This window comes from Saimiri boliviensis, chromosome 3, assembly GCF_048565385.1.
Source record: "Saimiri boliviensis isolate mSaiBol1 chromosome 3, mSaiBol1.pri, whole genome shotgun sequence".
Taxonomy (NCBI): domain Eukaryota; kingdom Metazoa; phylum Chordata; class Mammalia; order Primates; family Cebidae; genus Saimiri; species Saimiri boliviensis.
In genome coordinates, this window is record NC_133451.1 from 40,269,858 (window position 1) to 40,293,406 (window position 23,549).

A 23,549-nucleotide genomic window follows, 5' to 3' on the forward strand; every position below is an offset into this window, starting at 1 on the left:
GTGTTTGTTAGTTTACCCTCTGCATAATCTGCTGATTCATACGTATTTCTTGTAAGATTTATGTTTTTTTTGAATCTTCCACATTGTCCAAATACATTTAACTTTATTTCCAGTCTTATGTTTCTATATGCATTTATGATCAAGAATGCTTTAGACTTGCTCAATATATATTTTTCAGACATGTTTTAAATTTCAAAAGTAACTTATTGTTTTATCTTATTGTAAAGGCAGTACTTGCTTATGTCAGAAAAAAGATGAAAATGATGACAGCCTTTTGGGAGGACAATCTGGAAATACCTATCAAATTTTAAAAAATGCAGATATCCTTTGAATAAGCAATTTCTCTTATAAGTGTTATAATTTACAGATGCACTCCCATTTATGTGAAATAACATGCATAAAGAGGTTTTCATTGCAGCAGTTTTGCGGTAGCATGTGATTAAAAATAACCTAAATGTCCGTCAACAGAAGAATGGTAAAATCAGTTGTGGTCATTTGTGGTTAGGATGATCATTCATCCAGGTTTGGCTGAGACAGTCTTTGTTTATGTCTACTGTTCTGCAGTAGTTAGGAATAGCATCCTCTTCCCTTTCAAAAGTATTACGATTTGGCTGATAAATTTTGTGTCCAACCTAATTTGAGCAGTCTTACCATGAAATGCCATATAATAGATATTTTTTAATGATGGCATTCTTTGTCTTTGATTAATTAAAAAAAAAAAGGAAGATGTACCTACATTGGGTTTTAGAATATTAATATATGGGGGAGGATGTGGAATGTGTATAAGGAGATTCCTAGACACAATTGACCTTTAATACACTAATAATGAAGATTTTGTTCAATATACAGTAGCTCACTGCATCCAACGGTTCCGAATCTGCAACCAAATGCAGATAAAAAAAATATACAGCCTTCCCAGGATATTAAGCCCTTACATATGGAGGGTTGACTTTTCCACAGGGCCCACTGTGGGACTTGAGTATCCATGGATTTTAATATACTTAGGGTCCTGCAACCAATTCCCTACATGTACCAAGGGATGACTGTACACCAAATACTTCAGGAAATATGTATAAGAAACTGAAAATACTAGTTGTTTTGGAGGTTGGAATCTTGGTGGCTGGAGTCTAGAACTATGAGGGAAACTTTACAGTATACCCTTTAAACCATGTGAATAAACTACCTATTAGGAAAATTCAGAATTTTAGAAAGTGAGGAAATATTATATATCAATATAGAAAAATAACTTATAAAGTTATGCATCCTAGTGTTAACAGTGCTTATTCTGAATAGTGCAGTTGCAAGTGATTTTTTTTTTTTTTGAGACAAGGTCTTGCTCTCTCATCCAGGCTGACGTGTAGTGGCACGATCACAGCTCACTGCAGCCTCAACCTGTTAGGCCCAAGTGATCCTCCTATCTCAGCCTCCCAAATAGTTGAGACTACAGCTGCATGTCACTACACCTGGCTAATTTTAAATTTTTTGTAGAGATAGGGTCTCCCTATGTTGCTCAGGCTGTCTTGAACTCCTGGGCTCAAGCAATCCTTGAGCCTCGACCTCCCAAAGCACTGAGATTACAAGTGTGAGCTACCATGCCTGGGCATAAGTGATTTTTTTGTACACATCTTTTTGCATATTGCCATCATTTGGACTTCAGGATTAAACTACTTCAAATTATTTTAATGCCTCACATGAGCATATACCAACGTAAATATATACCATAATAGCTTCCAACATAACTATATACCATAATTTTATTTAAGCAATCTGTTGTTGTTGAACATTTATGTTGTCCCAGTTTTTCATTTTAAACAATGTTACAATGGTCATTCTTTCATAAAAATATTTGTGAATGTCCATGTCTATGTCTTTAGGATAGATTCCTCAAAAGTGAATATCTGAATCCAAGAAATGCAAAATCCTAAGGCTTTGGCAGTTATTTCTATATTAGTCCTACAATGTTTACTGAATTATTTTTATGCATACCCTTTTAAGATATAACTGGGTAATTTATAAGGAGGTTTGATTGACTTACAGTTTTGCATGGCTCAGGAGACCTCAGGAAACTTACAATCATGGCAGAAGGCAAAGGGGAAGCAAGGCAAATCACAATCGAGGCAGCAGGAGAGAGAGGGAGAAGGAGGAAGCACCAGCCACTTATCAAACAACTGGATCTCAGGAGAACTCACTCATTATCATGAGAACAGCATAGAGGAAACTGCACCCATGAATCAGTCACCTCCCACCTGGCCCCTCCCTTGACTTGGGGATTACAATTCAGATTACAATTTCAGATGAGATTTGGGTGGGGACAGAGTCAAACCATATCAATTTGTAAATCATTCTTCTAAAATATAGTATAGAACCAATTTACACCCTTGATAGCTGAATCTGAGACTGTCAACCTCTTTATACCTTCCCAACACTAGATCTTTATAATTCTTACTCATCGTGGCCAATTTGATGGGTAAAACTGTTTCTCTGCTGTTATTTTAATTTGCATTAAAAAATTTTTTTAGAGTAGGCCAAATTTCCCCCCACATATATATTGACCATTAGTATTTCTTTTCTTTTCTTCTTTTTCCCCTCTCCACTCCCTACCCCTCCCATCTCCTTCTTTGACAGGGTCTCACTTGGTTACCCAGACTAGAGTGCAATGGAGTCATAGCTCACTGCAGCGTTGAACTCCTGGGCTCAAGTGACCTGGTAGCTAAGATTACAGTCATGCAAAAGCACACTTGGCTAATTTTTAAATTCGTTCATAGAGACAGAATCTCACTATGTTTTCCAGGCTAGTCTCAAACTCCTGGCCTCAAGGGACCCTCCTGCCTTGGCCTCCCAAAGCTCTGGGATTACTGATGTGAGCCACTGCATCCAGCTCTATTTATATTTCTTATGAATAAAACTAACAGAAGAAAAATACGTGAGTTTTTTTAGTGGGACCAAATCCTTAAAAGAAGGTTCTGGGAGAATGAAGTTTCACATATCATGGCTTTCTTCTTTTTGCCAGCCAAGGTGCTCAGAATAAGAGCTGTTATGGAAATATCAAGTCTAAAATGATTATATAAGTCTACAGGCCAGCTGCTAGGTTAAACCTGACTTTGTACTCTGAATGTCAGGGCTGTTTACCACATCCTGTCCTATAAGAGTCTTGTCCAGTCACTGAAATTGATCGGGCATAATATTGCCACTTCTGATCCGTATACAGTGGCATTTACTGAGGCAGGAAAGGTCTTAAAAGTTAATCACAATTTTCTGAATTATTTTAACTCACAATAGCATGTTGCAACCTTAAACATGAGATGGGGAAATCATTTGTGTTAGGACTGGTTTACCTTAATCTGCTTTTCAAATGGCACTGAGTCAGATGCCTCTTGACATGGTTGCGCAGTCCATCTGGCGTACAGACGGTCATTGTTAATATAACAGTGATCTGCATCATGTATATGTGTCTAAACATCAAACAAATCAAACTCTTTTGATGTCCTTCTCAATCAGTTTTTAGTTTCAAAAATAGTCTTTACACTGCCTAACAGCAAAATTACTTTAAGTCCTTTCTCTCCTCCACCACTGTACACTCTGTGTTTTAAGGAATTTAAAACACTTAACTGCTTCAAAAGACACATGATAGGGAATGATTGCCTTTCTCTGGTATCCTCTTGGCACGTGTAACATGCATGCAGCAGTGTGTCCATCTCTCAATACTTCATGGTCTCTGGTGCCTGACAAGCCCCAATCTCCATTTGAAGCCTTTTCTGTTGTTTACCAGGGCTGCAAAAGAGCTGCTTTTTAAGGGCAGTATTTCAATAGCTAACTGGAACTTCCGGGAGGCACAGCCTTCGGGGAGGGCACCACCAGGCTCATTTAATTTTCACTGTTAATGTGGTAAGGTAGGCAGGCACAATTTACATTTGACGCACGGGATAACTGAGTCCCAGGCCTCTGCGTGGAGGAAGCAGGATTTTAAAATTCCAAATCTCATGCTTTTTCTTACCACCTCATGTAAGGTGTCCTATAGAACAATCCTTAAGTGAATGAGTTTCATGTCAACTTTCAAAGATCATGGTCAGCGTATAAAGATAGACATTTAAATGTCCATGAAACATGTCCTGTCACTCTCCTTCCCCTGAATCATGTATGTGGCCACAAAGAAATCCTTCAAAAGATCAAAGAAAACGGAGATATTTAACAGTTCACACTCTCTGATCATGATGCAATGGGAATAGAAATAATAACAAGAAGGCAATTTAAAAAATTTTACCCCATTGCAAATTATGAAACACACTCACTGATAACCCTGGAATCAAAAAGAAAACCAAAGAAAATATTGGCATCATCACTTCCATTTTCATTGGAAGTGAAAGTTATCAGAGAAGAAAGAAAAACTAAAATTTTATTATGAAAACTTCTGAGCACAGTGATACTCAGAGGAAATTTACTATTCTTTACTAAAGAATAACGAAAAAATATGACAAGTCATTACTCAGCTTAAGAAATAAAGAGAAACGGGAACCGCCATCTTCCAGTAATTTGCCAAAATGACGAACACAAAGGGAAAGAGGAGAGGCACTCGATACATGTTCTCTAGGCCTTTTAGAAAACATGGAGTTGTTCCTTTGGCCACGTATATGCGAATCTATAAGAAAGGTGGTATTGTAGACATCAAGGGAATGGGTATTGTTCAAAAAGGAATGCCCCACAAATGTTATCATGGCAAAACTGGAAGGGTCTACAATGTTACCCAGCATGCTGTTGGCATTGTTGTAAACAAACAAGTTAAGGGCAAGATTCTTGCCAAGAGAATTAATGTGCGTATTGAGCACATCAAGCATTCTAAGAGCCGAGATAGCTTCCTAAAATGTGTGAAGGAAAATGATCAGAAAAAGAAAGAAGCCAAAAAAAAAAAGGTACCTGGGTCCAACTGAAGCGCCAGCCTGCTCCACCCAGAGAAGCACACTTTGTGAGAACCAATGGGAAGGAGCCTGAGCTGCTGGAACCTATTCCCTATGAATTCATGGCATAATAGGTGTTAAAAAAATAATAATAATAAAAGACCTCTGGACTGTTAAAAAAAAAGAAAAAGAAATAAAGAGAAACAAAATAAACCTAAAAAACTGGGAAGAAGGAATTAATAAAGATAAAAGCTGAAATTAAAGGGACAGGAGAATGGATAAATAAATCCAAAACGACCAGTAAAATAGATAAATCCCTTGAAAACCCAATTAAAGGAAAATAAGATAGCAAAAGAGTACAACATAAGGACAAAGAAAATAAATGGCATACCAATAAATCATTTTGAGACTTGTATAAACAAACTCATGGTAAGAGGTTTGAAAACCAACAGAAAAGGATGATTTTCCAGCAAAATATAAATGATCAAAATTGATCCCAGAAATAGAAACCGTGACTAAACCAAGTACTATAAAAGATGCTGGAAAGGTAATTAAAAAATTAGCATTGAAAAGGATTCCAGAACTAGATGGTTACAGGGCTAACATTTAAAGACAGAAAAACTGTCCATCCATCCATCCATCCATCCATCCATCCATCCAATCTACCTGCCTACCTACCTACCTACCTACCAACCATCTTATCTATCTATGTATCTCTTTATCTACCTATCTAATCTATCTATCTGTTTCCCAGATTTTTTGAGGGATAGTTGTCAAATAAAAATTGTATATATTTAAGGTGTGTAACATCATGACTTGATATATGTATACACTGTGAAATGACTACCACAATCAAGCTAATTAACACATCCATCACTGAAAGTGCAGTGAGAACACTTAAGACCTACTCTCCTAGCAAATTTCAAGTGTACAATACAGTGTTATTAACTATAGTCACCATCCCACACATCATATCCTCAAAATTTATACATCTTATTACTGATTATACCTTTTGGACCAACATCTCTCTATTTCCCACAGCCCCTGGCAACCCTCATTGTACTTTCTGCTTCTATGAGTTCAATGATTTTAAATTCCACAAGTGAGATCATAGAAAATTTGTCTTTGAGTCTGGCGTATTTCGCTTGGCATAATGTCCATCAAAGTTCATCCATGTTCTCACAAATAACAGAATTTCCTTCTTTTTTATGGCTACTAATCCATTGTAAATATATATGTCAAATTTTCTTTATTCATTCATCCATTGAAAGACATGTAGGTTGGTTCCATATTTTGGCTATTGCTAATAATACTGCCATGAATATATTATTTAAACTCTTCCAAGTGAATTAAAAAAAAAAAGAAAGACTTGCTTAAAATGTGTAGTGTACCAGCCATAGTGCTAGTCCTAAAATAGTTGGTACATGCATGAGTGTGAATTCCTGCATGTTAACTCATAGAATAATGGATAACTAAGCCATAGGCTTTAAGCATAACCCAGAGCTGCATGTGCATGCTGTTCCTACCACCGTAGTTTAGGCGGTGCCAAAGAATTGTGGTTCACAGGCACACATGGAAAACTACATGGAAGATGGTGCTGAAGCAGGTCTTTGGAATATTCTCCTGAGAGACTAGGTGGCAACTCACTTTTATTAGCCCATCTGAATATTATTTATAACCTCTTACCGTGCTTGGTTTGGGCATTATCTTGAGGCTAGTGAAGTTTATGTCTTTATATGCTTATGTGCCTAAATTTATAGACCAGGAGGCAATGCAGTGTAGTGGTAAGGGGCAGGAGCTCTAGAGTCAGACTGCCTGGATTTGATTCAACCATTTATGTTGGTTCAACCATTTACGTGTGTGTCCTTGAGCACGTTACATTATGTCTCTGTGGTTCACTGTCTCATCTGGAAAATGGGAATAATAATAGTATCTACCTTTAGGGTTGATGTGAAGCTTTGGTATGTAAATATAAATAAATTGCTTAGAGCAGTGTCTGACACATCGAATGGACTCAAGAAGTCAGGAATGATGATGATCATGATGTTGATATTTATAATCATCATCATCATCATCATCATCTTTAGCAGTAGTTTTATAAGTTGGAGGGAAAGACTGTATGGCTTTTGAATCAGACACACATCTGTTAGCTTTGTCATTGGTGTGTTGTGTGCCCTTGGGACAGTACTGAACTTTATTTGATTGTGGTAAAATATACATAACAAAATTTACCATTTTAATCACTTTAAGTGGACAGTTCAATGGAGTTAATACATTTGCATTGCTGTGCAAGCATCACCACCATCCATCTCTGTAACTTTTCATCATCTCAAACTGAAACTCCGTTCTTATCAAACAATAACTCTATGGAGCTTATTTTAAACATCATCTTTCTATGTGAGAATTAAATGTGGAAGAAGTTGCAAAGCCCCGCACACCTTATAGGGCCTTAGTACTTCTTGTCTTTAGGAAACCATGTCTATATCTTCCCAAACCTGAGTGCTTAGGAAAAGGTCCTTTGCAGTCACATCAGTGGCTCTCAACATTCCTTATGTTCACCCTTCTCTCTTCCCCCTCCATGGTGATCTTTTTCTCAGACATCTTGTTTTGTGAACATGAGCAGCATATGCAATGTGTTAACTTATTTTAGTTGCCAAGAATGTGCTAGGTGCTATTTGGGAGAGATAACTTCTCCCGTTAGATTTACTGTACAAATTAGGTCAAACACTAAGTTGGAAAGAGGAAGCTAGTATCCATGGAAAATTTATTATTTTGAATATACTTTTTTTCAACATTCCTTGTAGATGAAATGTGGTTTCTACTTGTGCGTGATTACAAAGTTGAGAATGTAGAGTTATATGAAGGCAAGCTTTTCTCCACACCTTTTTTGAATTACATAGAAAAAAATTGGAATAGTAAGGGCAGCCTCAACTTGGGTTAAGCACCTGATAAACTTGAAAACATAAAAGGAGTGGTGGTGATATTTCAACCCGATTTCTCTTTTTCTGCTTTGAATTCGTACCCTACTTATGTCTTCTTCCTTTTCATATACATTTTAATGTCAGCAGAATATTTCAAGTGGACTTTTCTTCAGCTGAAATTTTTGAATACTGAAATGACTTCAGGTTTGTTTTGGGGTTTTTTATTTTGTGGTATTTCCTTTCTGGCTGACTTTTTAGTCTTCTCAGTAGAGAGGTTATGACCTGTAAATATGATAGGGGTAATGGTGTTTAGATCCATTGACATGGCTCTTGCTCTCACACTCATTTGACCACTGTATGCCTGTTTGTTCTCCTAATGTCATCCACATGCTTGCCCTAGACTATGAAATACTTTGTTCCTGGGGTTACCCCTAAGTAGTAAATCATTGTCTTAACCTGCAGCCCTATAGAGACAAGTGTGGAATATATCCTTTGTTGCAAAGATTGAAGTATGCAGAGATGAATCAGACCTTGATGTTTGACTCCTATTTGTCTCATGTGCCTTGGAGGTTGGCATTGCCAGTGTAGATATGGATTGAAAATTGACAGTTTTAGATGACAAGCCACAACCATAGTGTGATGAGTATTTGACCCTTGTTTAAATATGATGTGAAAATATAAACTGTGTTTCAGTATAGTTCATCTGGCTCAGCATTTCTTAAACTGTGCTTTATGAGATATTAAAAGGTACATGATGGAAAAAGGGATTCTAAAGTCCAATACATCTAGGAAAAGCTGAGTTAAAATTAAGTGTCTCTTAGTAAGACTTTATCAGAACTGTTAGTAATATTAGGAACTCCAAATGGGGAATATTTTATGCAGTATTTTGCAAACTTTATTTGATCCAGAATCTCCTGGGACATATCCTCTAGGACTGTGGGTTGTGTTTGTTGCTGTTGCTGTTGCTGTTGTTGTTTGCACTTTTTATACCTAACAAAATTTATCATTTTTAGGTGTACAATTTATTAAGTTACATGCACAGTGTTATGCAATTGTCACCTCTATCCATTTGTCTTAGTTTGTTCAGGCTGCTGTAACAAAATAGTATGGACTAGGTGGCTTATAAGCACCATGAGAACTTTATTTCTCATGGTTCTGGAGGCTGGAAAGTTCAAAATCAAGGCACTGGCAGATTTGGCATCTGGTGAGGACCTGCTTCCTGGTTTATAGATGACCATCTTTTTTCTATGTCCCTCCATGGTAGAAAGGGCAAGGATGCTCTCTGGGGTCTCCTTTAAAACAGCACTAATCCCATTTATGAGGACTCATCCTCATGACTTAATCACTTCCTAAGACTCTACTTCCAAATAGCTTCACATTGATGGACACAAGCATTCAGTTTATAGCACGATTTTGAGAACTTTTTTGTCATCACAAACTAAAACTCTATACTCATTAAACAACAACTATCCTTTATCCCCTACCCCTACCTCAGACCCTGGTAACCTTTATTTTACCTTCTGTCTCTATGAATTTGACTACTCTAAGTACCTCATGTATAAGTGAAATCCTGCAATATCTGCCCTTTTGTGTCTGGCTTATTTCACTTAGTATAATATCATCCAGATTTATTTACATTATAGTATATATTAGAATGTCATCCCTTTATAAGACTAAATACTATTCCATTATATGTATAGACCACATTTTGTTTATCTATTCATCTGCTGATGAACATTTGGGTTGTTTCCACAATTTGGCCATTATAAACTTTAGTATGCAAGTGTCTATTTGAGTCTCTGCTTTCAATTCTTTTAGTTATATGCCTGAAAGTGGGATGGCTGGATCATATTGTAATCCTGTGTTTAACTTTTTGAGGGAACATCAAACTCTTTTCCCTAGTAGTTACGCCATTTTACATTCTTACCAGCAATGCTCAGTGGTTCTAGTTTCTCTGTATTCTCATCAATTGTTTTTTTCTGTCTTTTTTAAAATAGCCATTCTAATGAGTGTGAAGTGATATCTCATTGTGTTTTATTTGCCTTTTATTATTGTTGTTGTTTAACTTCCGAACTAACTCAGACTCATACATGATTCTACTGCCATTGATTACACAGTTCAGCACAATATGTGACTCACACAGGTTGGAAAAAAAATTCAAAATAGTATACTCCCTGTTCAGTGAAATGAGCTCATTGATCACAGAGTTGGATGAGACTAGAATACCAAATTGTTATAACAGTTTTTAAATGCTTCTTTTCTTTTTCTTTTTTTTTTTTGAAACAGGGTCTCACTCTGTCATCTAGGCCTGAGTGCAGTAGCATGATCTTGGCTCACTGCATCCTCAATCTCCTGGGCTCAAGCAATCCTCCCACCTCAGCCTATGCCTGGCTAATGTTTATGTTTTTGGTAGAGATGAGATCTCCTCATGTTGCCTACACCGGTCTCAAACCCCTGGGCTCAAGTGATGCACCTGCTTTGGCCTCCCAAAGTGCTCAGATTATAGGCATGGGCCACTGCGCTTGGCCTAAATGCTTATTTTCAGTTCTGCAGTTATTTCATCATGGACCAGTACCAAACCCATAGCAATCCACAGACCACAGTTTATCACTGCTCTCGGTCATATTTTACATGTCAAATATATGGGAATTGTTTAATGGAATATGATAAATGGTTTAAGCAGTTTTATTCTAAAATAAGTGAAGGTAGTTTTCATTCAATTCCCAAAATGCCACTAGTGAATTATGTTGGAAAACAATCTGGCAATATAATATAATAATGCATATGTTAGGTTTTAGGGTTAGTTTAAGTTGCCTGGGGAATAGTTCAGTAATTTTTTGAAGGGTTAGATTCCTTGGAATCCAGACAGTTTTCCTGCTAAGCTGCACTGTAGTATTGCTCCTCAAGTGAGCTTGAATGTGAAGTCCTTGAGAGGCGATATAGCTGCCGTATGGATGGTCATGAGTCTGGAATCCAGAAAGAGATAAAACCAAGGCACAAGAGCCAATGGAGTCTTTGGGTTTGGGCACTCTATTTCCCTAACTGTCCTATGAGGAAAGAAAAATTAATATATGTTCTTCTGGCAAGGAATTGTGCTTCCAAAGCTCTTCCAAGCAGTTAATTAAGTAATATATGCTCACTTCATTTTGTAGTTGGCCCTCTTTGACATCAGGACTGTTGACTTCAAGAAATGGAAGCAGCATTACAGCTTAGTGCACAGACTCTTCCAAAAGAATATCTTTAAAGCAAAACCAAATTTGATCAGTTACATTTGTATGCTAAACATGATAGTAGTAATTCAGCATTCTACTCTAAAACTGTGAAAGGAAAATCTACATCTGATCCACTTTTGTGAGTGTAGCCAGTGTTGATGGTTTTGTCTGCCCTAGGGAGTCACATTTTTCTTCTTTTGGAAACGATTCCTCCTCTACTCCTCCCTGACCAAGGATTCACAGTCTTTTCTTTCATTAGCTATTGTGGGAGGGAACTTGACCCTAGACAGGTCAATATGGGTCTTTTCCTGGGATGTTTTTCAAACTGCAAGTGAGAAGAAGTCAGTCCTCTGATGTGGTGCCAGCCTTCATGTATGAAGCCTGGGAACTACAGGTTCATGTGGAAGAAACTCATGAACAGCAAGAGCCAATAAGCCAACATGCAGAATAGGCAGGCAAGAGATGAAGTGAGTCCAGGCCCACGGTACCTGAGGCCTTGCTTTCAACTGTTTCAGTGGGTCACCTACATTCCCACCCCACACCCTACTGGGTGGTACTGGACTCTGTAATCCAATATATGCCTGTTTACGTCTGGATTTCTCTTACTTGCAAATAAGAGTCTCTTATCATGACCCCTTCCTGCTCAAAACACTTAACATACCACCTTTTAAATAGCAGATATGCCGTTTATACCTTTGAGTAAGCTTTAAAAGTTAAAGTTAGCATAGCCTAAGCACTGACTCATCATCATTCTAACCTAGACTCACACTTTGCTTCCACTGTTGAAAAAACAGTAACAGATTATTTCAAAATATCTTAAAATATCCAACTCTATATTCTTTTAAAAAGTCATTTTTAGGTACAGAATAGGGGATCGGTGAAATGAGGGGATTTAACTCTGGGGAGCTAATGACATTTGTGAGTAAGAAGAAGGTGAAGACATGGCAGAGAGGTAAAGGAAAGCAGAGGAGGCTTGTTGACACATCTTCCAAGGTTGGAAGAGGGGACTGACCAAGGATGCCTGGAAGGATTAACAAGTGGATCCAAGAGCTCACTGATGTGGAAGCTCATAAATTTGTAGCAGCTCCAGACCCAATCATGGCAGCAGTATGTCCTGTAGCACTGGGAGTCAAGTGTTAGGGACTGAGAGTGATAAATAATATTCTTCTCTTCCCCTTCCAACTGAGACATAAAATGGGAATCAGACAGAGATCACAATATCATCTTGACTTCTCATGGAGCAAATTGGAGAACATGGGTTTAGCGCTTCAACCAAGTGGGTTTGCCAATCCTCAGTCCCGAATTAAATGAATTTATCCACCCATATCTGGCACAGCTGGGCAACCAGAGGCCTTCCCCACAGAGAGAGGCCCCTTATCACATGGCAGAGACCAACAGCCTGTCTTTACGGAGAGGAAATGGCTGAGCAGGGAATGTCCCATTTCTCCTCCCAAAGCAACTTAGGAAAGGAGGAGTGAGGGGTCAGGAGTACCTCCACAGAGGCATGCGGCTGATCCTTCTTCCAGTGGAGGCAAGAGCTGAATGGGTTAGATGCCAGGGCTCATTGTCCCAGGCTCACTGCTCCACCTGTGCTATTTCCTCTTCCTAGTCCCTGTTCTCATAGAATGACGAAGAGGTGGAAATGCTGAAGCTTCAGGCAGTGGTCTAGACTGGATCTCAGAAGAAATAAGGCAGCAAGGGGAGAGAGAAATGGACTGAGAAAAAAGGGCAAAGTCTTGAAATGAAAGAGCAGATGTTACAGGAGCGAAAGAATGAGAATCCTGGAAGGAGAGGGACTAAGGTCAAGGAGGAAGAGCATTTACATCTTATGCTCCAGATATTCCAGGTGATATCTAGGTTAAAGGAGAGTGAGAGAGTGCAAAGACCCTGGTGGGAGCTCACCTGGCATGTCTAAGGACCAGTGAGCAGGGTGTCTGGCTGAAGCTGCATCAGGGGAGGTGGGTTGGGGAGAGCCTCAGAGATGTGATCAGAAACGTAGTGGGTAACAGGTCCTATAGGACTTGTATGGACACAGGCTTTTAGAAGAGAAACCTGGGGCAGAGAAGGGTTAGGTTATTCATCCAGAAATGGACAGAGCTGGGATCCTCAGTGTGGTGTGGTGGCATTTGACTCCAGACACACAGTGCCCCCTGAAACAGTGCTCCTGTCTGTCTTCCCTGGCACTGTCTTCCCTGGTTCTCCTCCTGCTTGTGTTTGCCTTTCTTCAGGCACAATGGATTCGTCCTCTTCTAACTGTCCTTTACGTGTCAATGATGGCTCTGGGTTAGCCTCGCTCGTCCTGTCTGAGCTCTCCTAGGAAATATCCTGCCTTCCCTCTGCTTCTCCCATGTTCTTGGGCTGGTGATTCCTAAACCTGCTTATTCTGCAGGGGCCTCACTTCTCAAATCCAAACCCAAATGTAAGTCCCCGATAAGCTGTGGCTTTCTGAATATAGAATGCTCCCAATTTATTTCCCTTCCTCACAAATCTCTTCTTGCTCCTGTTCCTTAGGATGATCTAAATGGCTTAAAAACCTTGGTGTTACCTGAAACCCCATCTTTGCCCTCATCCTCGATCCCCACATCCACTCGATGGCCAATCCAAAGAGAGACGCTCACATCTTACTCCCCTGGTTTAGCTCTCCCTGGACACTTTTAAAATTAATTAATTAATTAATTAATTAATTATTTTGAGACAGGGTGTCGCCCAGGCTGGAGTGCAGTGGCATAATCATGGCTCACTTCAACCTCTGCTTCCTAGGTTCAAGCCATCCTCCCACCTCAGCCTCCCGAGTAGTTGGGACTATAGGTGCACACCACCAGGCCCAGCTAATTTTTTTTTATTTTGTAAAGATAAGGTTTCACCACATTGCCCAGGCTGGCCTCAAACTCCTGGGCTCAAGCAATCTGCCCGCCTCCTAAAGTGCTGAAATTACAGGGACGAGCTACCACTCCAGGCCTGGGATGTTATAGTAACCTCTTAAATGGACCCTCTTCTCCATCCATTGGCTCTCTCCCGCTGCACCTGACATCTTTTCCCAAAACAAAGCTAGGATCCCAGGTCTCCTGTTCTCATGAACTGGTCTGGCTTCCCCACTGCCTAAAGAACAGTCCAGATCTTTAGCAGGACACTCACCGCCCTCCTCTCTCTCGCCTTTCATTGTCTCTTCCCCTACCACCCCACCATTTTCTTTCCCATGATCCACTGCACTTCTGTTCACTTCCTATCCATAAAATGTTTGCTTCTGCTTCAAGCAACCACCCAGTTGCCACCTTCTGGGTCAAACCTCCCCAGAATTCCCCTAGGCAGAGTGAGTTGCTCTTTTCTCTCAGTGGAAGAGCTGGTATTCTCATTAAGTGCTCCTGGCAAATAGAAATGCATTGAAAGTCTGGCAAGTGCTGATTGTTGTTGGACATGGGCCAGTCACTGGAGTGTGGCTGTTACCTATACAGGCTGAGGCAGTAACTGTGAACACACGGCAGTCACAGGAAATCCCCAAGTTCTATTAATTATGGGGTAAGTTCCTGGAGATATTTTGGTAATATATTCCTTAAGTTCTGAGTTTCTTAATTGCATTTCTGTTAAAGGGAGTTAGCTTCAAATGCAGAAAACCTAATCAAAACATGTTTAAAAGAAAAAAAAAAAAGTCTTACAGGTAGAAGAGAATAACATTAGTGGTCGTTATGGATTTCCTAACAAGATCTGGGTCTTCTATGATATACTTGCAAATCTGCACGTCTTTTTGAGGTATGCTAGTCCTTATTAAGATTTCTTTCTTTTTTCTTTTCTTTTCTCATCCTCTTTCTTTTCTTTCTTTCTTTCTTTCTTTTTTTAAGACAGAGTCTTGCTTTCTTGCCCAGGCTGAAGTGCAGTGGTGCAATCATAGCTCACTGCAGCCTCTACCTCCTGGGCTCAGGTGATCCTCCCATCCTAGCCTCCTGAGTAGCTGGGACTACAGGCATGCCCCACCATGCCCAGCTAATTTTTTAAAAAACATTTAATAGAGAGAGTCTTGCTCTATTGCCCAGGGTGGTCTTGAATTTCTGGCCTCAAGGGATCCTCCTGCCTCAACCTCTGAAAGCACTGGCAGTACAGGTATGACCTGCTGCACCTGGACCTTATTAAGATTTTTAAAGCAAATACTTGTTATAGAAAATGTATAAAAATGAGAACTTCAACTGAGGTAATTCTAGTTTATGTTTTAATATTTTCCACCTAGTCTTTTCATTTATTAAAAACTGAGAATTATATGGATGCTTTATAATATATGTACATTTTGCATTTTAAATATCTGGCAGTAAAGGTGTCTGGATTCATTTGAAACCCAAATGAGTATTCCCTTCATTTTCTGTGAACACAAATCCACGATCATATTGATCTTTTCCTAATGGAGTAAAAGAAATAAAGCCAAGAAGGATGGGCACAGAAGGGAGCTTCTCATTGCCTGTCTGGTTTCCACAGAGAACTACCAAATGCAGGGTGTCTGCCCCAGAGCCAGAAAGCTGCTTGCTCTGTGCAGGAGATAAAGGAAAAAGAGAAACCTTTTTGCGGATGGAAATGACAGCTGAAGAAAGGGAAAGGTAGCAAGGAGCTTCTTGCTTGCCTTCTGAAGAAAAGAGAAAGGCTTAGATGAGGCCCCTTCCTGCTCCTTCTTCTCCCTCCTATAGCACTGCCATGGGCTGAGGAAACCTCTTCTGTAGCTGCTGGAATCCTTGATCCAACTATAGTCAGAGGAGTTGTGCACCTGGCATCTCCAAATATTTTCCCACTGAAATGTTCTGCCCAGCTTTCAGGTTCCATCATGTAATTCCTATGCTCCTTCATGTATATTCTGGATGAAGTAGGCTTTTCTGATTTGAACTTTGAACCACCATGCAAGGATTTATTTCTGTGAGATAATTACAAATGGTGACTTAGAAGCAGCTACCTTACCAATGAACTTAGCCTGCTCCTAAATTTGAGGCTGTTTATAAAACTGCCAAGCTGGTGGTTAATAACAGCTAAGTAACAAAGGTAGGAGCTATCTTTTTCTTTTCTTTTCTTTTCTTTTTTTTTTTGCCATCTCCTATGTAACTGACAAAGGCTATGCCTACATACTGTGCCTATTTTTCATAATGGACAAACTATTCTTCATCAATGCATCTTCCATGGTCCTTTCTTGACCTGAGTGAACAAGAATGTCTTACTAACTTCCATGCAGGAGAGTGTCCAGAAGGTGCCAGACACTGAGCTGTGCTCTTAATGTTTATTTTTTGTAATTTTGACATCCCTACAAGTTGATAGCATCCCTCACCTTACAGATTAGACATCTGAGGATCAGAAGGGTTAGGAACTATCCCCAAGGGACATATAGCTAAGAGGCAGACAAGGCTGGAATTCTAACTGGAAAAGCTATTTGTGCCCTGTTCCTTGATATGTTTGTTCTTCTCTTATTTCTGTTTTCTAATTTGATGTCAGAACTCTGTTTATGTGTATCTTGAACAATTCCAGTTATTGCATGGATTGTGAAGACTAAGGAATTCTGTTTTATTCATTGTTACAGATACATAGAAGAGTAAGTAGCACATTGAATTGAGTTTATTTAAATATTTAGCGAGCAATTGCTGTATGTCGGAACTTCGCTACGCTCTGGGGATAGAGAACATCCTGGGCTATTCTCTCACCTTGCCTTTGGAGTGAGAAAGGAAAGAGAGTGAGTTGCAAGGATGTCTTTAGAGTAAGAGGCCCTGGGAAGGTAGCAAGCTCAGGTCTCACCCATAGCCCTTTGGGAATATTTTCATCACAGGGCAGGCCCACAAATCAATGAAATGAGAAACCACTGGCCCATGAACAAGGGGGGTTTAATGCATGGAAGTTACAGAAACAGTGGTACAAATCCATATATTAATAGTAGTCTAGTACAAAATAGACTCTTTAAGGAACTTTATGTTATGCTTCTCTGTGGAATTGAGACTCATGTTATACTGTACTTGCCAATTAGCCAGAAGTGGTAAGTTTCCCTCAGTAGCACCTGAGCATTTACCTCCATGACTTTGCAGTGGTCATCTCAGAGGTTGCAACCATTTTTCCTTGAATTTTGTGGAATAGATTTTTGCCAGTGGAGTCACAACCCTACCTAGTTGAATATATCTTTTAGAAATTTAAGAACCTTTCTCACAGCCTTTTTTGGGAAAGATCTCAAACATACAGAAAAATGGAAAGAATGGTATGGTGAATAACTGAATATGGGGTCAGCTAGCTACAGCCTGTGGGCCAAATCCACCCAATGCCTGCTTTGGTAAATAAAGTTTGTTAGAATACAGACACACACATTTGAATGGTTATGATCTTATTACAACAACAATGTTGAATTATTAACAGAGACCACCATATGGCCTACAAGGCCTAAAACATTTACTATCTGACCTTTTATAGAAGAAGTTTACTGACCCTTGATCTAGATCACCACTTGTTACTATTTTAGTATTTGCTTTATCTCTTTCTTCACAGACAAGCAGGCATACTGGCAATCTTTCTCTCTCCCTTCCCCCACACGTGTGAACCTATATATACATGCATACTTTTTTGAACCATTTGAAAGTTATGTTATGACATTATGATAATTCACCCCTAAATAATTCATATGGATGCTTAAAAATAAAGGCAGTCTGTCATGTAAATTCAACATTATAATCACACCTAAAAAAATTAACATTCATTCAACAATATCATCCAATATGCAGTTCATATTTAAATTAGACTTTTGCAGCCTTATTTAATTTTTACTTTGGGATCTAGGGTCCAATCAAAGGTCATGCACTGCATTTGGTCACGATGTCTTTGATCACTAATTTTTGTTTTGCATGACATTGACTTTTTGAAGAGTCATTTAAAAACTTCTTCCAGTGATGTATGGGTTTGTTAGCTCCACGATAGTAAGAGCTAAATATATAGCCATTATAGTAAAGTGGTGTCTTGTACTTCTTTTCCCTTGGGATTGAGATACTTTTAGTGCTTGGCTTCCAAAGTTAACACGCTAAGATGTGGGTTTTGCTTGAAATTGTAAATGTGGAAAAATCTCTGTGAAAAGCAAGGCAGATGAGAATTCACAGGATGCATTTTATGTAATTAAAGGCACAGTCCTTGCTTGCTCCAGTGGGTACCCTTGCTAGGTCTTGGCTGAGTGGCTCTTCCTTCTGGCTTTTCTCCTGCCCGGGGCCTGGCTCTGATCCAGCATCATTAGGTTGTAGCAAGAAGCTGGAAACAGACCTGCAGTTATTTAAATCTTCTAGCCCAAATTGTTTGGGCTGGCTGGCAGCACAAAGCTTTTGTGTTTGCAGCCTCTGTGCTGGACATAGCATGTTGTTCAAGGGCAGGTGTGTGCATCTGGGATGCACATAGGAGGAGCACCTTGTTGAAAATCTGGGGGCCACACTCACGTACCTCTTAGGGGACTATGTGCTGGTCACAGGTTCTTGTCCTTTATTGTGGTGTCAAATGATTCCTAGAGAGCATCAACACTCAGCCTTTCTCCCTCTGGGGAGAAAGCACTCAGAGCTTAAAGGCAAATCAAAGGATACTTGCAGTCCCTAGTGAAGACTCACCTGGATCTGTACTAGCCACTCTTTGGTTTGAAGTTGCCTCATTGGGTAGTTAAAGGGTTTATTTACTGTTCCTGAACAGTGGAATTTTAAGTGAGCAGTGCACCCATCTTTGAATGTGGTATCCTCAAGATTGTTCAGGGCTAGAGCCAGTGGCACATTTAAGAGTCATGAAGCCACGCAAGTAAGAGGGTGCACATATATGTGTGTTTGTGTGCTGGTGGGAGGTAAGGAGGAGGAACATCATAGAGAAAGAGAAAAGACAAGAAAAAAAGAACTAAGATGGAAATGTCAGGAAGGCTGAATTAAGAATAAGGTACCTGGAAACTTGGAGAGGTGGGAAAAGGAATTGCCACTTTTCAGACTTAGATTTTTAACATCTGGGGAAACTTTTTTTTTCTTGCTGCGTGGAGTTAATTGGGAGTTGGATTTAGTAGCAGCGTGACTGGTATGGTACATAACCTGCCTGTGCCTCAATTACTCCTCTAGAAAATGGAGACAATAACAGTGCCTGCTGTGTATGGCTGTTTTGAAAATAAATGAAATAATCCATGTACATCCTCAGAACAGACCAGGTAGATAGATGGTAAATGCCTGAAGAATGTAAGCTACAAGTGTTTAGTTTATATTATTAAGTGCCCCATGTAATTTGCCATAATGATCTGATATCTAAAGACTTCACCAATCTTTAACTTGTTTTCTTAAGAATAATAAGTAAATTTTATTAAAGCTTTTTCAAAAAGAATTTACCAGCTAGGCATGATGGCTCATGCTTGTAATCCCAGCACTTTGCAGTGCCAAGGCCATCAGAAAACTTGAGGTTGAGACCAGCCTGGCCAACATGGTGAAACTTTATCTCTACTGAAAATACAGAAATTAGCCAGGCATGGTGGTACACACCTGTGGTCCCAGCTTCTTGGGTGGCTGAGGCAGGAGAATTGCTTGAACTCAGGAGGTGGAATCTGAAGTGAGCTGAGATTGTAACACTGCACTCCAGCCTGGGTGACAGAGTGAAACTCCATCTCAAAAAAAAAAAAAAAAAAAAAAAAAGAATTAACCAGCAAGCTCTGATTCTCATATTGACAAAATACTTTCCCAGTTTTCAGCAATACTTTATTGTACCAATTTTTATCTTTGTATGTGCTCATAAATATGCCAATAATAATAAAGTAGGTGACTTTTATTTCTTCTTCTTTTTCTGCCATTTTACTAACCAATCACTTACATGTAAACATACCAAATGAACATCCACAGATACTTTTTCCACCGGCAATAAGAAAAGCAAAATTCCAGGGAGAAGATTTTTCTGTCTCTGGAAAATGATGTGGCCCAAATTGGAAGTCTCAGTACTAAGTAAAGACAAGCCTGGAAACAAGTAAGACCAGTGTGGTTGGCATAGCTAAAATCACTGATAAATCGATATGTCTGTGTGATAACAAAGTTAACTAGAAAAGGGATTGAAAACAGTTTTATTTCAAATAACTGAAATATTGGGACAAATTACATTTTTTGAAAGGAAAGATGTTATCTTTAAATTCAGTAACAGGATGATCAATGGAAAACTAGAAAATCTGAGTCCTTTAAAAAGGACTCAGTATCACCACTTTTTTCATTCCTTGCTTTCCCTTTGTTTTCTACCTAGGACAGGGTTAATCAATGAAAAACATATAGGGCCGAGAAAGCAGAAAACTGTAAAACTCAAGGATGGGAGGGAACTCTTTTTTTTTTTTTTTTTTTTTTTGAGACGGAGTTTCGCACTTGTTACTCAGGCTGGAGTGCAATGGCGCGATCTCGGCTCACCACAACCTCCGCCTCCTGGGTTCAGGCAATTCTCCTGCCTCAGCCTCCTAAGTAGCTGGGATTACAGGCATGCGCCACCACGCCCAGCTAGTTTTTTGTATTTTTAGTAGAGACGGGGTTTCACCATGTTGACCAGGATGGTCTCGATCTCTCGACCTCGTGATCCACCCGCCTCGGCCTCCCAAAGTGCTGGGATTACAGGCTTGAGCCACCACGCCTGGCGGGAGGGAACTCTTACATTTGATAATTTAAAAATGTGGAAAGTAACTGAAGGAGAAATTGGTGAGAGTGTAGGTGACTCCAGACTTGCTCTGACCGGCTGGCTCACTGTCAGCCTCCAAGAGGTCTTGTGAAGGATGGTATCTCTTGCCTACTGTAAAGGAACAAGGCTTTACACAGAAAGAAAACATCCTGGGATGAAGGCAACCTCACTGGGGGAAATGAAGGTTATCATAACTCCTCATTTGTCTCCCTTTCCCTCACCTTGTTCCTTTTTTTTTTTTTTTTTTTTTTTGAGGTAGAGTCTCACTGTGTGGCCCAGGCTGGAGTGCAGTGTTGCTATCTCAGCTCACTGCAACCTCCGCCTTCTGGATTCAAGCAATTCTTCTGCCTCAGCCTCCCGAGTAACTGGGACTGTAGGCACATGCCACCATGCCTGGCTAATGTTTTGTATTTTTAGTAGAGATGGGGTTTCACTGTGTTAGACAGGATGATCTCCTGACCTCGTGATCCACCTGCCTCGGCCTTCCAAAGTACTGGGATTACAGGCGTGAGCCACCGCACCTGGCCTTGTTCCTTTTTAATACTTCCTTCACACCATCTGCCTTCCCCCAACCCCAACCACAACAATCTCATTTCACCATAGATCTGGGCTTTCCCTTCTCAGACACAGCCCCTCTGTGACATTCTGCAACTTGCCTTCCATGGCCTTCAAGGCCTCTGTGATAAGCCTCTACCTGCATAGCTTCATCTTCCTCTGGTGCTGGCCTCAGATTTTATGCTTGAGTTCCTCATATAAGCCATGTTGTTTTATACCTCTATCCTTTGGGGAATGTGTGATCTTGGACAATTTGCTTAATCTGTGCTTTAGATCACTCCTCTGTAAAAATCATTGATAAAGTTATATAGGAATTAAATGAGCTAATATATGTAAAGTTCTTGGAATAATGCATGGTGAATAATAAGGACTATAGAAAGGTTTGCAACTTATTGCTATTGCTCTTGTTATTTTGAGCCTGGATGATTTTTTATTATTATTATTACTGTGTAAACCTAATATCTTTAATAGCCATTGGTTATCTCTCATTTTCTGAATGTCAGAAGTCTGGAGATGGTGTGACTGAGTTTTTAGCTCAGGGTCTCACAGGACTGAAATCAAAGTGTTAGTGTGGGCTCAGATCCTATCTGAACATCTTCCAAGCTTCTTCCAAGCTCATGTGGTTAATAGAATTCATCTCATTGCAGCTGTAGAATTCATGGCCAGCATGAATCCTGACCTCGCCTTCTTCTAAGAGCTTCCCTGATTAGGTCAGGCCCAATCAGATAATCTTTCTTTTGATTAATTCCAAGTCAACTTGCTAGTGACATATCACAGAGTGATATCCCATCATATTCACAGATTTCACTTACACTCAAGGAGAGATGTGTACATTGGGGGCAAGATTCTTGAGGGTTATCTTAGGTCCCTGCCTGCAAACTGGGTAACTGGGAAATATCTTTTCTGTTCACCAAGTTGAATAGCATGTGGGTGAATATATGCTTCTGTAATCACCACCATCATTTCAGATTTTTGTAGCATCTTCTCACAGCATTTAGATGGATTCACATCAGTCTGGCTTCTGGAGCCGACATTCCCTATCCGGTAGTTTTCACCAGCTGATGAGGTCAGTTAGCACCTTCAGAAGTCTTTTAGGAAGATGACAATTAGAGACTTGTAACTGATAAACCTCTTGACTGACATCCTGGAGTTCTAAAAGGATGACCCACAATTTGCAATCCCTTTCAGAACCATGTGTTTGTTCTTTATGACTTAAATAGAGGAAGACAGACTACTCCTTAATTGTCACTGTTGCCTGCCAATTCAAAGTAAGTTTGTATCTGCTAGAGAAAATTTCACTTTCTTGACAGTCTTTTGCATTATTATTTTAAAAGCCTTCCCTATCCTTCTTTTTTCTCATTTCAATTGAGTCTAGATTTTTTTTTTTTGCCTTTAACTCAGTTTATAGTCCACAAAGAGGTATTAAAACTATAAAGGATGTAAAATACATAAAGAATACATTTTAGAAGATCAATTAAGAAGAAAAACTTGCTGAAGATGAAAAATTCTTTAAAAAAAATTTCAGTCAGATTCTAGGCAACAAGACATGGACAAAAAAGCAATAGGGAATACCTGTTTTTTTATTTTTTAGGTAGTATGTTTTTTTTCAATGTGTCAAGCTAAAGGGAAAAAAATGAATCTGGCATGGTCTTGGGTTTGGAAGTCTGAAGTGCCTGTTTATCTGGGATTTCCTAACAAAGTATGATTTGTTAATGCAAGCCATGGTTTAGACCTGACTGCTGCCTTAGTGACTGGTATCCCTACAGCACCCTGGGAAGGACTCGTTCATAAAGATAATCTAAGGTAATATTGACTTGGATTTCTTTTCTTCCCTCTAGGACAATATTATCTTATTCTTGAGAGGTTGTAAAGAGCTTGGCCTAAAAGAATCTCAGCTTTTTGACCCGAGTGACCTCCAGGATGCATCCAACAGAGTAACAGTCAAGTAAGTAAAGCATGATTTATGTTTACGGGAAACTCCTTTAAAGTTTGATTTGCAATTTTGTGATGATGTTGTAAGTTCTAAGAGACAGAGAATTGGTTATGCTTAAAAAAATAACAGTGTGAAGGTAAAAGTCAACTTTCAAAACAACTCACCTTGGCTCTCCCTCTGTGCAGAGCTTTCATTCTAATCAAACATAATTTTTTGAATGCAAAAATCTTGCGTATAGAGTTACAACTTTGAAGAGATGGAGAAAAATGTTAATTAAAGCTTAACAAAGAGGCAAGAAAGAAATAGACACAGAACTAGTGTGTTAGACAAAAAACTTCTATTGGTGCCAATTGAGCATTTAAATAAGCTTGGAAGGTAAACAGATCTGAGCTCT

At 39.4% G+C, this 23,549-nt stretch overlaps 1 protein-coding gene across 10 annotated transcripts in view; it reads left to right on the forward strand.

The window, feature by feature from the left end:
* Positions 1 to 23,549, forward strand: part of LIMCH1 (LIM and calponin homology domains 1) — a 362,412-nt gene that overhangs the window by 232,145 nt on the left and 106,718 nt on the right. For all 10 annotated transcript variants that reach the window (XM_074396063.1, XM_074396064.1, XM_039468101.2 and 7 more), the window contains exon 4: positions 23,061 to 23,167. In XM_074396063.1, the coding sequence (XP_074252164.1) occupies positions 23,061 to 23,167 (107 nt within the window). The remainder of the gene's footprint in view (positions 1 to 23,060; positions 23,168 to 23,549) is intronic.